Below are 17,649 nucleotides of genomic sequence, written 5' to 3'. Positions count from 1 at the left end.
TATCTAAAGACACCAGCAACCCAACGATACATATATCTAAAGACACCAGCAACCCAACGACACATATATCTAAAGACACCAGCAACCCAACGACACATGCATCTAAAGACATCAGCAACCCAACGACACATATATCTATAGACACCAGCAACCCAACGACACATACATCTAAAGACACCAGCAGCCCAACGACACATATATCTAAAGACACCAGCAACCCAACGACACATACATCTATAGACACCAGCAACCCAACGACACATACATCTAAAGACACCAGCAACCCAACGACACATATATCTAAAGACACCAGCAACCCAACGACACATATATCTAAAGACACCAGCAACCCAACGACACATATATCTAAACACACCAGCAACCCAACGACACATATATCTAAAGACAACAGCAACCCAACGACACATACATCTAAAGACACCAGCAACCCAACGACACATATATCTAAACACACCAGCAACCCAACGACACATATATCTAAAGACAACAGCAACCCAACGACACATGTATCTAAAGACACCAGCAACCAACGACACATACATCTAAAGACACCAGCAACCCAACGACACATATATCTAAAGACACCAGCAGCCCAACGACACATATATCTAAAGACTAAAGAGTCATTCTCTGTAAGCACCAAAATGACAAGGAAATGGTATGTCATGAAATCAGACAAAACTTGGCTGAATGGTGCATTATAGGCATAAAACAATATTCAAATAAAAAAAATGTTAAAAAAATATGTGTTGCCATGGTAACACATCATATTTAAAAAGACTGGTTTTTTCGATTCAAAATCTGGAAAAAAAAAAAATTTAAACAATCTTAACATAACAAGGAAGTAGTTGTAATTTTATCACTGTTAATACCCTGAAAGGATTATTATAGTTCTACACAAATTAAAAAAAATGAAAGCTGTGCATATTTTCGTTTTACTGTACTAGCCTGTGGAACTCTGGGAAAATACACTAGTTTTCAAATTATACATTTTCAGCAATTTTCAAAACAAATTAAAAAAAAAATTGGACAACAGATCTGTAGGATTTTTTAGGGATAAATCTTGAAGATATTGTTTTCAACGTATGTTAAATTATAGAGAGGTGATATTTAAAATAAAAAAGTTAAATGCATTGCTTTGGCCCTATATTTGTATATAATTTGTTAAAAAAAATGGTGACGTTTTTGTGATTTGAAATAAATATTCTTTTCAAATGCTGCACTAGAGTAATATTTTTAATGTAATATATAATATAAATAAAAATAAGTATCTTTGTTTAGTGCATTTAGCTGTTTATAAAGTACAGCTAGTGCTAACATCAATATTTATTCCAACATAGCTATAAAGTTATCTCCCTTGTAAAGAACTCTTCCTATTATGAGGTAACAAATAAACAAGATGTCAGCAGACAACAAGATGTAAACAACCATCATCTTAACTTTATAGTAGATTCAATGCTTTGTGATCGACAAATAATGATTCAGGGTGATTGAAAAATGACTTTCTGCCAGTTTGGATCGTTATCCAAAGAATTTATCAGATGTTCTGAAGACTTTTTCCATTTAAAAACATGTTCATATGATGACATTATTATTGTGCTTTACTGAAGCTGGTATTTTACCACAAAATGTGTTAGCTAATACCTATTCTATTTGTTCGTCACATTTCAATAACTTTCTTAAACTAAATGAAAAGAAAAGAAATAGACTTCTTTGCCTGGTACCATCTCACATTAGTACACATCCAGAAATAGACCACACCCATTCGTCAGAAGTTGTTAGGCACAATGAGAAGAAGAGAAAAAGAAGCAAATGTCTTCACTTTGATGATGTAACAACTTTATTCAGAAAAACTGGTGTTGTTCTGCCAGTAGGAACACGTAAGTCAATGTACTTTTCCTGATCCTGATCCTAAGGTCAATAATTGACACTACTGTTCTCTGTGTGCTATCTTCCTCCTCTTATGGTACACCGTTGCTCGAGGTAATATCTCGCGGTACTTTGGTATACTTGTTTAGGCGCAGGATCGGGAATCAGGGATTGCAAGTTCTTGGAATCTCCCTGATTTTGTAATATATTCCCCTACAATTTGCGATGTTGCTTCGTAGGTTTCTCTTTTTGGTGGTGCTAGTATTGACTGTATATTTGTTGGATCGATGTTAAGTAGTTCCATTTGTCTTCGCATGTCCTCTCTTTCTTGTTGGTATCTTGGGCAGTATAGCAGGAAGTGTTCTGATGTTTCTTCTTCTTCGCATTCACAATATGGCGTGAGGGATTGACCGATTTGGTTTCTGTATTTGTTAAGTCTGCTGTAGCCCGTTCTTATTTCTGACAGTATTCTTCCTATTTGGTTGTTAGGCTTGTCTAGTTGTGCGTCCTTACCAACGATAGGAATTAGGTTGAAAAGCTGTCTTCCAGTTTCACTAATTGTCCATCTGCTTTGCCATTTGAGTTTTGTAGACATCTTGACTGCACATCTTAAATCTGACATGGTTATGACATTATACTGATCATTTAGTGATGAGGCCTCTTTTGCAGCGTCTTTTGCCAACTGGTCCGCTATCTCGTTCCCGGCTATATTAGCATGGCCTGGGATCCAAGATAGGGTTGTTAGTATGCCGTGTCTTAAGAGCGTTCCCATGCATTCTTTGATATCAGTAATTGTGTCGATGTAGTTAGAAGATTTCCAGTTCAGAGTCAAGATGCCTACAGCAGTCTGACTATCTGACAGTATTTTAAGCTCAGAAAACTGGTCCTTTATAGTCGTTATACAGTGCTCCAGGACCATTAGTATGGCTACTAGTTCAGCAAGAAGTATCGATCCTCTATTAGCTACTGGCTATCCCCCACTTCAACCCTTTTGTATATGGGTTGAAGTGGGGGATATATATGTCCAATTGTAAAACTCAATTTTTAAAGGGGTGCTATACCTTTGTATCTTACAAATATCCAATACCTTGAAGACATATTAAGTTGAACAACAACAAAAAACATACTTAAATCCACAAAGATATTTTAAAGTCGATATTTGCCAGATAACACATTTATTTTATTGAAAAAATAGGCATATTCCACATATATTTTACATAGGTGCCGAAATGACTAAATTAAGGGCCGTTTCAACCAGGTGCCGATTTGACTAGAATTACATTTGGATATTCTCAATGGGGACAGGTTCTAGTTTAAGAAAACAGATATTTTTATTCTTCTTTAGTTTAAGTATCCATGCAGTCTTCACAAAGGCCCAGCAGCCCAGGCAAGTAAAACTGTTTTTGGGCCTATGAAAATCATTTCTACAGGCCAACATAATCTAACTAAATTTGTCCCACAATTGAGCCCTGGGCCTGTAGATTAAAAAGTTCATCCTGAAGTCAAAGTATCACAATAAATTATTTTCTTTATTGTGAAAGTTAATTAGTTTCAAATAATATTTAGGCAGAAATTATTTCTGCTTTTAATAAAGTTGGACCATTTATTTCCCAAATCCCCTTGAACCCTCTCTCCCTTACCTCCTAGAATATCAAAGTCATCAGGCATTTATAGTAAAACTATAACAAATAATGTACACTATGACAAGACTATCACTCCCCTATCACTATTTCTTATGTTAGAGGTCAGTGGGTACAGAAACCCAGTAACACAAGAAAGACAATTAGACATTTCAATTACAATTAAAAAAGTAAAAGGGGACAAGATTATGGATGAAAAAATAAAGTAAAAAATCTGTTAACAAAGTTTTTATAGCTTCCAAACACCTAACAGGTCAATAAGCCAGTAGTGTTGTTTAAATCTAAATTTACATTCAATTATAACTGACATGACTGAACTTATAGCATGTATAGAAACATGATTTATAAATATCAAAGTGAATTAATAATGAAAATCTCACTTGCCACAACTACTCAAACAGAAGTCTGATTTTCATGTACATGATGACAAAATTTATCAAACATTTTGCATATATATATGATTGATGATGACGATGGTGGTGTTTTATAAAAATATTTAAACTTGAAGTTTGAAATTATTGTTTTTGAATAAATTCATGTCTGTACTTGAAAAGTGATTAAGCTCAACTGTATATCAATACAATGCTAGATAATATTTTAGATAAAATATTCTTTATAGTTAACAATTATATATATTCTACAAACATACACCAGGCAGGTTATGTTACTTATAATATTTTGACTTATCTAATCTTACATTTGTAGCTGTCTGTATTAGCTGCAGAAAAGAATTTACAAGAAAAGAACTAGATGAGGATATATATACATATGAGGAATGTTCATCAAAGGTACCAAAATAAGACCAGTTGGCAACAAAAATATATAGGATAAATTTAATTTTTCAAAAGTTTATATTTGATTTTAGCATTTTTTTGCAATCATTTTATCTACATGTATACATGTTGAAGGCCGTACATTAACTTATAATGGTTTACTTTTATAAATTGTTATTTGGATGGAAGGTTGTCTCAATGGCACTCACACCACATCTTCCTACATCTATACAAATATGTTAAATTGGATGTGTCTAGTAAGAATGATTTTATAGATGTCATATACTGATAAAAATCTCATTTATAGTACAGATATGATAATTTAACACATTTAATGAAGCATAATCTTCATCTTTGGTAAAAAGGGTCTTAACTTCTGTCAGACATGTCAGATTTCTGTCTGTCTGTCTGTCTGTCTGTCTGTCTGTCTGTCTGTCTGTCTGTCTGTCTGTCTGTCTGTCTGTCTGTCTGTGTCTGTCTGTCTGTCTGTCTGTCTGTCTGTCTGTCTGTCTGTCTGTCTGTCTGTCTGTCTGTCTGTCTGTCTGTCTGTCTGTCTGTCTGTCTGTCTGTCTGTCTGTCTGTCTGTGTCTTTCTGTCTGTCTGTCTCTGTCTTTCTGTCTGTGTCTGTCTGTCTGTCTGTCTGATTGTAGTATTCAAGTATGTTATCTATTTTTAGGTTAAAGACAGTTCAATACATTGTATGGATACTTTGATTGAGAGCCAAAATACAATTGAGACACAAACAGATGGAATTGTAAGTACTACAAAACTTGCATAGTCTTTATGGAAATTTGATTTTATGCTCAATTATGATAGAATAATTCAAATTTGGTATATGGCATATTAGATATGTAAGCGGTCTGTTTAACATGTCTAATATTGGAATTTCATCATTTTGATAGTTGTTATAAAAATTTGTTGGATCAAGATTTCATGTATGAATGCATATAGTTTTATAGATATGTTGATATTTTATTTTCATAATTGCAGTCATCATGAGCACATTACCTCTGAAACAAATTTCTGGTGTCAACAACATAATTATTTTTCATTTTGATCTTTTTTAACAGATTGTAGTTAACATGTTATAGTTTTATAATATAATATAATAAATTGATTTGCTGAGCGCAGCCCGATACAACCGCAGATGTTAAACCCTGAACAGTTGGGTGAAATTTGGATTGTGATAAAATTTTTTACATAGTATAGGTTTCTGACACAAAAAAAATCTAACAAATCTATTGCGCAATACTGTACAATTAAAGATTCTTCTTGAAAATTTCCAAAAAAATTTAGACCCCCCCCCCCTCCAACTATTGAATCCCCACTTGGAGCAATTAACCCCACACTGAATACCAGCCTTTCCTTTGTAGTATGGGACCTTGAAGTACAATTTCAGAGAGATTCATACTCTTAAACACAAATAATTGTCTCGAAACTCGAAAAATGTTTGTTTTTGGCCCTGTTTTACACCCAATTCCTGCATGAATTGAGCAATTACCTCCTAACCTGATCCAGGCCTTCCTTTTGTGATATGGAATCTTGTACATGGTACAATGTCAAAGAGATCCATTATCCTACACACAAGTTATTGTCCAGAAACTACAAAAATGCTTTCCTTTTGTAATATTGAACCTTCTTAGATTTCATAGAGATCATTTACAAACTAAAGTTATTGTTCGTAAACCAACAAAGACGAAGAGCACGATGCAGACAACGAAGCAGAAGACGACATCATACCATTATAAGATCCCAAAAATTTGTTTGCGATCGTATAAAAACTAAGGATATAGGGTATCCATCCATAACAAAAAATCAGTAGACACACTATAACAAATAAACACAAAAAGCAAAAGAACAGCACTGCATTGTTGTAATTCATCTAAAATTCACAGTAAGGCCCATCAACAGAATGTGCAAGTTAAAAAAATGTAATCCTCTCAGATTTACTGTTGCCTTGTGCCTTGTGGTGAATTTAATCTTTATATGATTTACTTACAGACCCATGAGACATGTCAAATGGAGTATGATGGAAGTAATATTTTTTCAGATTCAGAAACAATTGAACAGCAATCTACACAGGTATAAAATTTTATAACTCTTTTATGATCAGTTAAGCTGAATCATTATAACACCGCTTTAATAAAGGGGGTATACTTTTTTACCTCTGTCTGGCCATATGTCCCTCTGTCCTATGAATATTTTTCATCGCTCCTTTCTCAGGAATTACATAAGAAGGATTTTTGAAATTTGGTTTTAGAGTTTATATATGTCAGCTATACAGTTTGATGTGTTTTCAGTTTCATCACTCCACGACATCCTGCTTACTAAATACTTACATGAGTTTACACATGAGTAGCTAACTTGTAAATTTCTGTCATTTTTTAGCTCACCTGGCCCGAAGGGCCAAGTGAGCTTTTCTCACCACTTGGCTTCCGTCGTCCGTCGTCGTCGTCCGTCGTCGTCCGTCGTCGTCATCATTAACAATTTACATTTTGAACTTCTTCTAGAGAACCACTGAATGGAATGGAACCAAACATGGCATGAATGTTCCTTATGAGGTGCTGACCAAGTGTTGTTACTTTGTAGCCGATCCATCATCCAAGATGGCCGCCAGCGGGGGACTTAGTTTAACATAGGACCCTATGGGAAATGCATACAAATGACTTCTTTTAGAGAACCACTGAATGGAATGAAACCAAACATGGCATGAATGTTCCTTATGAGGTACTGACCAAGTGTTGTTACTTTGTTGCCGATCCATCATCCAAGATGGCTGCTAGCCGGGGACTTAGTTTAACATAGGACCCTATGGGAAATGCATACAAATGACTTCTTTTAGAGAACCACTGAATGGAATAAAACCAAACATAGCATGAATGTTCCTTATGGGGTGCTGACCAAGTGTTGTTACTTTGTAGCCGATCCATCATCCAAGATGGCCGCCAGCGGGGGACTTAGTTTAACATAGGACCCTATGGGAAATGCATACAAATGACTTCTTCTAGAGAACCACTAAATGGAATGAAACCAAACATAGCATGAATGTTCCTTATGGAGTGCTGACCAAGTGTTGTTACTTTGTAGCCGATCCATCATCCAAGATGGCCGCCAGCGGGGGACTTAGTTTAACATAGGACCCTATGGGAAATGCATACAAATGACTTCTTCTAGAGAACCACTGAATGGAATGAAACCAAACATAGCATGAATGTTCCTTATGGAGTGCTGACCAAGTGTTGTTACTTTGTAGCCAATCCATCATCCAAGATGGCCGCCAGCGGGGGACTTAGTTTAACATAGGACCCTATGGGAAATGCATACAAATGACTTCTTTTAGAGAACCACTGAATGGAATGAAAGCAAACATGGCATGAATGTTCCTAATGTGGTGCTGACCAAGTGTTGTTACTTTGTAGCCGATCCATCATCCAAGATGGCCGCCAGCGGGGGACTTAGTTTAACATAGGACCCTATGGGAAATGCATACAAATGACTTCTTTTAGAGAACAACTGAATGGAATGAAACCAAACATTGCATGAATGTTCCTTATGCCGTGCTGACCATGTGTTGTTTCTTTGTAGCCCATCCATCATCCAAGATGGCCGCCAGCATGGGACTTAGTTTAACATAGGACCCTATGGGAAATGCATACAAATGACTTCTTTTGGAGAACCACTGAATGGAATAAAACTAAACATTGCATGAATGTTCCTTATGAGGTGCTGACCAAGTGTTGTTACTTTGTAGCAGATCCATCATCCAAGATGGCCGCCAGTAGGGGACTTAGTTTAACATAGGACCCTATGGGAAATGCATACAAATGACTTCTTTTAGAGAACCACTGAATGGAATAAAACTAAACATTGCATGAATGTTCCTTATGAGGTGCTGACCAAGTGTTGTTACTTTGTAGCCGAACGGCCATCCAAGATGGCCGCCAGTGGAGGACTTTTGAATGAAATTAAACATGTTCCTTTCCTTATCAATGAGGTTGTGTTGTCACTTTTAGCCAAATTTTATATTTTTTCATATGATTTCAAAAACCCAAGTAGAATCAGGTGAGCGATACAGGCTCTTGAGAGCCTCTAGTTTTAAGTTGGGGTTTATTTTTTTTACTTTTGTCTGTCTGTCTGTCAGTCCGTCCCTCCGTCCCATGAATATTTATTGTCTCATCTGTCTCAGGAACTTAAGACCAAAATTTTTTCCTCTAGTCACATTCAATTTGCCATGTCAGAAGTTTTCCCACACATCAGACAACCTGTTGTTGGGTTGCTGCCCATAAATTAGAAATTTTGCAGTGTTTGATCAAGTTGGTTATCAACTTGAATTATCTTTGAAACCTTAACAAAGATCTTCTACTCTGAAAATACAAATTAAACCACAGTTGGCCTAAAAAAAATTAAGGGTATCTAGAACCTCTATGTTTATGCAAAATTAACATTTTGTGTTGCTCATATACTCATCCTTGTTTATGCATCAAAACAGCTGCTGAATGTTGGGCTTAAAATAAAATTTCTCTTTGTTTTTTCCAGATCCCTGCATACAAAATTAGCTCTACCCGTGTATGTTATATCTTTTCATAAGAAGAATAATTTCTCTATATATACCTACGCAATAAGAATAATATACAAGTAGACAACAGGGAACACAGATATTTTTTATCATCATTTAATTTGTTAACCTAAGCTTAAGTTTTTACAGACTTTTGCTTGACTATTCACCATAGTGAGTTTGTAGATCAGACCTGATACTGAATATCAATATTGATACAATGAGTAAAGAATACTGTATTATTTGACCATTAATTTGTCACATTTATTTTATGAACCTAAATGATGAAATTTTTTTTTACAGGAATCACAGGCCAGTTACCAAAGAGAAGAGGCACTTCAGTATTTAAATCGCTTTTTAGAAGTTAATGGCAGCAAAACTATTTCCAGCCTTCCATCAAAGTCCTGGTTTGAACTATCCAAGAAATCTCAATACTTGTATGTTGATAGACTACAAAATATTATTGACTGTGTCATAGGATGTTTTTTCCCTGAGAATTTTACTGATGTCTCACAGCAGATTTTTCTGTCAAACTCAACTGCGAAGGTCTCTTCTGAAGAAAATATCAAACCTCTTGCAACCTTATCAACAATTGCCGAGTTTTACCAGAAATCAGAATCTTGGCAGCATAGAAGACAATTATTATCAATGCTTTCATTGTTTATGACTTACCAAGAAGTATTGCAACTTATCCCTGACTTAACAGAATTTAAATACTACACTTCCAAAAACCATGGAGAGAAATTTGGCTATGGGCTGCCTGTACCACAAGCAGAAACACACAGACAAAAAATGGATCCAATGAAATTGGACAGCTTCTTAGAATTCATAACATCACCACATATTATCAGAGATCTACCATATGGTGAAAAGAAATTGAAATTATCTGATGGAACAGTTCAAAATGTGCCAAACCTGATTCGATGCATGGGCTCATCAGATATAATTCAACAGTATAAACTATATTGTGAAGAAAACACTATTATCCCATTAGGTAAGAATAAAATCAAGAAGTTTCAAGTAGCCTCTTCCTTCTGCTGTTGTCTATTCTATGGTCGGGTTGTTGTCTCTTTGACACATTCCCCATTTCCATTCTCAATTTTATCTTATATAATATTGCATACTTGTTACAAAAAATCCTTTTATTTTGGTTATTTGTCTTACCTTGATGTATTAAAAAAAGAAAGACTTAGATATGCTAGTCAAGGTCTATCGATTTTAAAACTTTTCCTTATATTACATGTATTAATTTGTGATTAGGATAGTTTATGGGGAAACCACTAGTCACTGATAGGTAAAAGTTATTTGGTATACATAAATGTATTATGATTTTCTCTTTTTTTGTCCAAGAGTTCATAATGAAGTTACAGTACTTTGTTTATGAAAAAAAAAATTGTTTTACCATTTCCAAAAATAAACCAAGATTGCTTTCACAAAAAAGTATATTAACTGAATGATAGAGTCATATTCATTATAAGATCCCACCTCAATTTAAATGACTTTTTCTAGTGTTATAGAGTTACAGAACTTTGTTTTGTTGAAAATGTGGTTTTAACTCAGCTGTATGAATATGAATATTAATTATACTTCTTTATTGCAGGTGAAAGTACAATGTACAAAATTTTATCAGAATGTACAGCTACCATCCGACAAAGCTTTGAAGGTGTTGACTATTTTGTGGCTGAAGGCGGGAGGGCTTTTGCTACCCTAGAGGCTGTAGCTAAAGAATTACACAGTCTTGATCTGATGACTCAAACTGAATTCAGTGATATCAACAAACTTTTGGTGCAGTCAAGAAGATACATGAAGGCAGATTTTAGGGTATGTGTGAATATTTAGTACTCTGAATATATATACATGCAGTTTTTCCTTTCTATTTTCATTTCGTCTGATAGTAAAACACAATTTTAAAATTTATTATATGCGCATCTATGTAGGAACAGTGTATTGTTGTGCATCTATCTGTCCATCCATCTACATCTACATTGTAGCTATCAAGGAAATCTCAACACTTTATTTTTATTTGGTTGTAATACCCTATTTGTTTTAGGAGTTATTGCCCTTTGCACTGTGATGGGTAGGGTCCAGTAAAACACTGTTCTTTATTTAAAATAGAAGGTATTGATACAATTAATTTTTTAAATAAAAAGTAGCAATACTATATATAGTCCTAGGTCAATGAAGTCTATAAGCCTACATAAAATAAGGAAAAATAAAATAAGAAAAAAAATGACACTTTCCTGTAAGTTTGTATGAATAATATAACAAACTACAATTATTGCATATAATGTCAACCTCTTGGTGTTAAATTCCATGCAACACTAAACTTGACTTGTGAGTGATGTCCGGACATTAAAACAAGATTTAATAATGTAAATTCCAAAAACAGTAAAAAGTAAAATACCAAATACTTGTAAATGGAAGATATTTTTTTTAGAAAGCATGGTATATCTATATACTATATATTGCTGTTTTAATTTCAGGTCCATGTTGCTCAGTCATGCCAAGTTGCAGACCATTGTCTTACATATGGAGGAAGCGATCCCAAAGATGAAAATTTTAAATCTGAATGCAATCATTCGCATACACATATTTGTGAGTCATGTGAGCAGCTGAAAGAAATCATAACAGGGATGACAAAAATAGTAACCAACACTACTGAACATGAGGATGCAGCAAATGATATGAGATTTAAAATCAACCAGGCAGCACAAAGTATCATTAACTTGAAGAAACATCTTGTTAAGTGTCAAATACAAGACCAAGCCAAAAATGACACATTTGAACAAATGAAGGAAAATGAAGTCTTCATAGTTTGCGATTGGGCTATGAAATTTTTGCCCAGAAAATTTAGAGAAGATCAGTGTGACTGGTTTGCAAAGAGGGGGATTCCATGGCATTTGCCAATAGCATTTAAGAAAATTGATAATTCTCTACACTCTCTTGGATTCATCCATATATTTTCAAACCAGACCTCACAGGATAGTCACACTACCAGTGGCATAATACAGGATGTCATCACATCAATCCAAGATGATAACCAGAGCACAAAGTTTCATCTTTGGTCTGACAATGCTGCCTGTTACAAATCCTCGGAAATGATGGCACAACTCTTTAACTTGGGCAGTGTACAAACCTACAACTTTTGTGAGGCACAGAATGGCAAAGGCCCCTGTGATAGGACAGCAGCAACTGTTAAATCAGCAATAAGAAGATACATCAACCAAGGAAATGATGTTGTAACTGCCAATCACATGAAAGAGGTAAGAACTTTTCTTTTCATGTATTATACATTTATGTACCTATAAAACATCATTAAAGTGCATGTAGGTGATTAGATTTGGTGTTAAATTCAACAAAATAATATTAACAAGAATAACACTTTTAAAAACTGTATTTAATTTGGCAACATCATTACACTGCTCTACCTTAATCAGAAGTAATTTCAAAATTCAAAACTAGACTTATCCCAAATACTTTTGATTTTATTCCTAATGGACTAGGTCATGTAGGTGAGTTACTTGAAATTACTTTGTCAACATATTCAATACTGCTTTTTTTCTAATGATGATATTTTTGTATGAGAGAATGGTATTATAAATTAAAACAAGTCTATTACAAATGCTTTTTTAAATCATCATTGATTCCTTTCTACTAAAATATATATAAACAAGAATGTGTATACAGATGCCCCATTCATTTTCTATGTTCATTATACTGTGAAATTGGGGTCAAAATTATAATTTTGTATAAAAATTAGAACGATTATTACATAGAACATACATGTATAAAAATGAAAATGTGGTATGAATGCCAATGAGACAACTCTCCACAACAGGAGAAAATGACACAGAAATTAACAACTATAGGTCACCGTACGGCCTACAACAATGAGCAAAGCCCATACCGCATAGTCAGCTATATATAGTAGACTTTAGTTTTAAGTCTACTGGATTCAACTTCCTCAAATCTAACTTCACCTAAAACTGTAACCAAAAACATTAACTTGAAGCAGGACAAATGGAGGAATGAAAGAACGAAAGAATGGACAGACAAAGGGACGCACAAACGTAAAAACATAATGGTCCTAAAAGGGGCATATAAATGGGGCATAAAAAGTGTATAATATTTTGATTAAAAATATAACTCTGTTTTAGATTTTTGTAAATGACAGCAATTTCATAGTTTAAAACCAAAAGCTTTCAATTGTTCATGGTCACAAGATATTGATTATCAATGCAAAATTATCCAAATTAGCAATCAATATATTGTTGTTGTTTTTTTCAGGCCATTGACAAGTCAATGAAGAATGTTAGATACAGAATAAAAGTGGTAGACAATATGACAGCAAAACCTAAAAGTGTGGACCGTGTCATTCCATCAATATCAAGTTATTCAAACTTCACCTTTGAGAGGAATGGAATCAGAGTATGGAAGGCATACAATATTGGCCAAGGTATGTGTTATAAATTGACAATTTTCGTGAATGCAGAGGTTGATGAAGATTGAGTTCTATATAATGCTCTGCAATTGAGTTATAGATTCAAAGAAAGAAATCTTAAATTATATATATATAAGACTAAATCTTTCATAGAAGTTAATTTTCACCAGTTGCTCTACACCAAAATTACACCTGTTGACCTAAACTTTTGAATTCAAAACTTACTAAAAAATAATGACCAGCAGCTTCATCATGAACTTTAGAACAAAATTGGGCTCAAAGCAAACACTTGTATACATGTAGTTTTTAAAAAGATTAAAAAAATTAAGTTATTGTTTATTATACGATTAACTCACAAACTGAATAAAAGTCCAAAGGACTTATATCGTAAGTTTGTGAGTTAGAGACCCAGTTTACACATCAATAACATCTAGAAAAAAATTGTTTAATCCTTTTAATTCTTCAGTCAAACATACACCATTATTAATTTAAATTGTTTGTTTGACAGCTACTATAATTTACCATCAAAAGCACAATGGCATGTCGAAACTAAGGAGTACGCCGCCATCTTGACTTGCTAAAAACCATTAATGTCCAAAAAATGCAACAGAATCTAAAATGAAATATTACCTACCTCAAAAACTTCATTTTAATTAGATTTTATCCGAATTGAAAATTTTCATTCGTGTGACATACATCATGTTTTGCCATGACGTAAATTTACCAAATCCTTCATGAAATTTCGCGGAATTGTAATAAAATTTTAATTTTATACATTTTTGAAGCTTTAGGGCATTTTTTTTTGTTTTTAGCTCACCTGGCCCAAAGGGCCAAGTGAGCTTTTCCCATCACTTGGCGTCCGGCGTCCGTCGTCGTCGTCCGTCGTCGTTAGCTTTTACAAAAATCTTCTCCTCTGAAACTACTGGGCCAAATTAAAACAAACTTGGCCACAATCATCATTGGGGTATCTAGTTTAAAAAATGTGTGGCGTGACCCGGTCAACCAACCAAGATGGCCACCACCGCTAAAAATAGAACATAGGGGTAAAATGCAGTTTTTGGCTTATAACTCAAAAACCAAAGCATTTAGAGCAAATCTGATATGGGGTATAATTGTTTATCAGGTCAAGATCTATCTGCCCTGAAATTTTCAGATGAATCGGACAACCCGTTGTTGGGTTGCTGCCCCTGAATTGGTAATTTTAAGGAAATTTTGCTGTTTTTGGTTATTATTTTGAATATTATTATAGATAGAGATAAACTGTAAACAGCAATAATGTTCAGCAAAGTAAGATTTACAAATAAGTCAACATGACCGAAATGGTCAGTTGACCCCTTTAGGAGTTATTGCCCTTTATAGTCAATTTTTAACAATTTTTCGTAAATCTTAGTTATCTTTTACAAAAATCTTCTCCTCTGAAACTACTGGGACAAATGAATCCAAACTTGGCAACAATCATCTTTGGGGTATCTAGTTTTAAAAATGTGTGGCGTGACCCGTTCAACCAACCAAGATGGCCATGGGATAAAAATAGAACATAGGGGTAAAATGCAGTTTTTGGCTTATAACTCAAAAACCAAAGCATTTAGAGCAAATCTGACATGGGGTTAAATTGTTTAGCAGATCAATATCTATCTGCTCTACAATTTTCAGATGAATCTGACAACCCGTTGTTGGGTTGCTGCCCGTGAATAGGTAATTTTGCTGTTTTTGGTTATTATCTTGAATATTATTATAGATAAAGATAAACTGTAAACAGCAATAATGTTCAGCAAAGTAAGATTTACAAATAAGTCAACATGACCGAAATGGTCAATTGACCCTCTAAGGAGTTATTTTCCTTTATAGTCAATTTTTAACAATTTTCATAAAATTTGTAAATTTTTATTAACATTTCCACTGATATTACTGGGCCAATTCATTATAGATAGAGATAATTGTAAGCAGCAAGACTGTTTAGTAAAGTAAGATTTACAAACACATCACCATCATCAAAACACAATTTTGTCATGAATCCATCTGCTTCCTTTGTTTAATATTCACATATACCAAGGTGAGCGACACAGGCTCTTTAGAGCCTCTAGTTTTGTTATATATGCATTACAATAGAAACACCTGTGATGCAATTGTTTTATAATCTCAATTTGCTGAAAATCCCAGTATCCTTGCAAGAATGTGTACTGCGTATGCATAGATTACAAAAGTAGTTTTGGAAACATGGTTTATCGAAGTGTAAACTTAGAGAAAAATTCTAATTGACCAATCCAATTCAAGTATTTATAGATATGCAAATGATATTAGAATTATTGTATGATTAAAACAGGTTTTTAAAGAAATTTATTGGTGCATATTTACTAGATTAAATCACCAATTAGCACATACAAGTCTGAATATGTGAGTGAAAGTTTGTTTTTTTTTTTCTTTCTAGGATGTCTTATTTCAAACATAACTTCAGTAGAGTCAATACAACTCCAAGTGATAGAAGATTCAGGTCACATACATTTCCATCAACTGAAACAGAAGATGAATATACCTGAAACAGATTCAGAAGATGTAGTGGTTTGCTCAACTGAGGGTTGCACAAAAACATTTGCAACCAATGAAGAATTAACGAATCACTTATATTCAGAAAAATGTACACTTGTATTTGATCAAAAATCTAGTTGCAGCTCTGATATATCCAAAGTCAAATACCTTGAAAAGGTTGCCGAATCAAGTGTGAATAAACAACTAATGATCATGCCATCTGCAACTAAACTATCAACATCTGATTCTGAATTGGACATGGGTTGGGCGTTGAAAGACGAAAGAAAAAATAAGAGGTTTAATAAAAATCAAACAGATTATCTTCATGAAAAATTCAATAAAGGACAAAAAAGTGGTAGAAAAGAAGACCCATACAGTGTGTCTGAAGCAATGTTGCTTGAAAAAAATGAAGATGGTTCTAGGCGTTTCCATTATAGTGAAATACTCTCAGTCCAACAAATTACCAGTTATTTTTCCCGGTTATGTAGAAAGTTGAAGCTTGATGAATCTGGTTCTGACGCAGCCAGGGAGGAAACCATCAGCAATTTGACTCAGCAAATCAATTCAGACAATTAACTCTATTTATTGTGTTATATATTGTTATATAAGTTCATTTATCTGTGAGAGCCTCTACACAGAATTAAAGAGAGCTATTTTTATCCTGTAAAGAACCTCTGTAAGAATTGAAACCAAACTTAAGTGTGTATGTTAATATCAAGGTCTTGATCAATGTATAATAATTATTATCAATTTGATGCTAATCAGAATTCCAAAATGGCAACTCAAAAAATCAAACTATATTTTTTTTCCATTATTAATCAATCAATCTAAAGGGGTTAAGGATATTTGCTTGTCATATTTTAGTATTTTTGTTATATTTTTTAGAAATTCTCTGCTTTTATCCATTTGAATGCCTTGAAAAATTTTGCCCATGGACCCCATTTTTCTTTTCATAAATCTTTTACATATACAATTATAAGCCATTGTTATTGAGAGCTTAAACTGGTCAAGGATAATTAAAGCTATGAAAAATCAAGAGAAAACTTTTTCCTGCCAAATTTCAATGGCTATAATACTTCGAAAACAAGCACATTTTTTTTTTTGATTCATCAATTAATCCCTATTAATTTAGACTAGTGTTATAGAAAGCTCTTTATTTTGAAACTGAACAGCGAACTTTCTTAACATTTAATACAGAATTCCTGTTAACAACTGAGTTATATAATGCAACATTGGTAATTGGTCCTTGGCCAGAAGGTCACATACATTAGTCTGATGCTGTAAAAGAATAGGGTATCCAGGTCTGAATGTTCCATATTATCAATACAGGGCTGATATTGTAAAATTCTTGCCCCTATTCGAATTTTGTAAAATCGGGAAAAGGGGGAGGGGTGGGTGTGGTTGAGAGTTGGTTGTTGTCGATGAACTGATTTTTTTGTTTACATGTATTATCTTAATTCATGCATGTTTAAAATAATTTCACACTGTCATGTTGATTTTAATAATCTTATGCAAAGCGATATATGATCTCTATTGATTTCATGCTAAAAATAGGCTATTTATAGACAAATTATGTTTCCATGGCAACCACATAAAATGATAAAAACTGAAAAAGTGTTGTTTATTTCTCTCAAAAGGCTGTTTATAAGATTTCTTTTGGAAAGTTTGTCTGAATTTCTCTTATGCAGTTTGGTTATATACCGGTTATGTATCACTGCATGTATGTAGATTTTGTCAAATATCAGGATTTAGAGCAATTTTCAAATTAAAAAAAAAAAAATACCAAAAATATCACCTCTCTAATTTTTTAATATTGTGATGATA

General features: G+C 33.8%; 1 protein-coding gene across 1 annotated transcript; it reads left to right on the top strand.

Moving 5' to 3' along the window:
- The first annotated feature begins 740 nt into the window (after window positions 1–740).
- On the top strand, window positions 741–17,439 carry LOC143054995 (uncharacterized). Its single transcript, XM_076228109.1, has 9 exons — window positions 741–1,901; window positions 4,236–4,318; window positions 4,980–5,057; window positions 6,305–6,385; window positions 9,162–9,852; window positions 10,459–10,679; window positions 11,342–12,121; window positions 13,146–13,314; window positions 15,728–17,439. The coding sequence occupies exons 1-9, from the start codon at window positions 1,601–1,603 to the stop codon at window positions 16,399–16,401; spliced, it is 3,078 nt and encodes a 1,025-aa protein (XP_076084224.1). The 5' UTR covers window positions 741–1,600; the 3' UTR covers window positions 16,402–17,439.
- Window positions 17,440–17,649: the final 210 nt, after the last annotated feature.

The sequence above is a fragment of the Mytilus galloprovincialis genome, chromosome 12 (genome assembly GCF_965363235.1).
Source record: "Mytilus galloprovincialis chromosome 12, xbMytGall1.hap1.1, whole genome shotgun sequence".
Lineage (NCBI taxonomy): Eukaryota > Metazoa > Mollusca > Bivalvia > Mytilida > Mytilidae > Mytilus > Mytilus galloprovincialis.
This window is presented reverse-complemented; position numbering and strand designations above follow the sequence as displayed.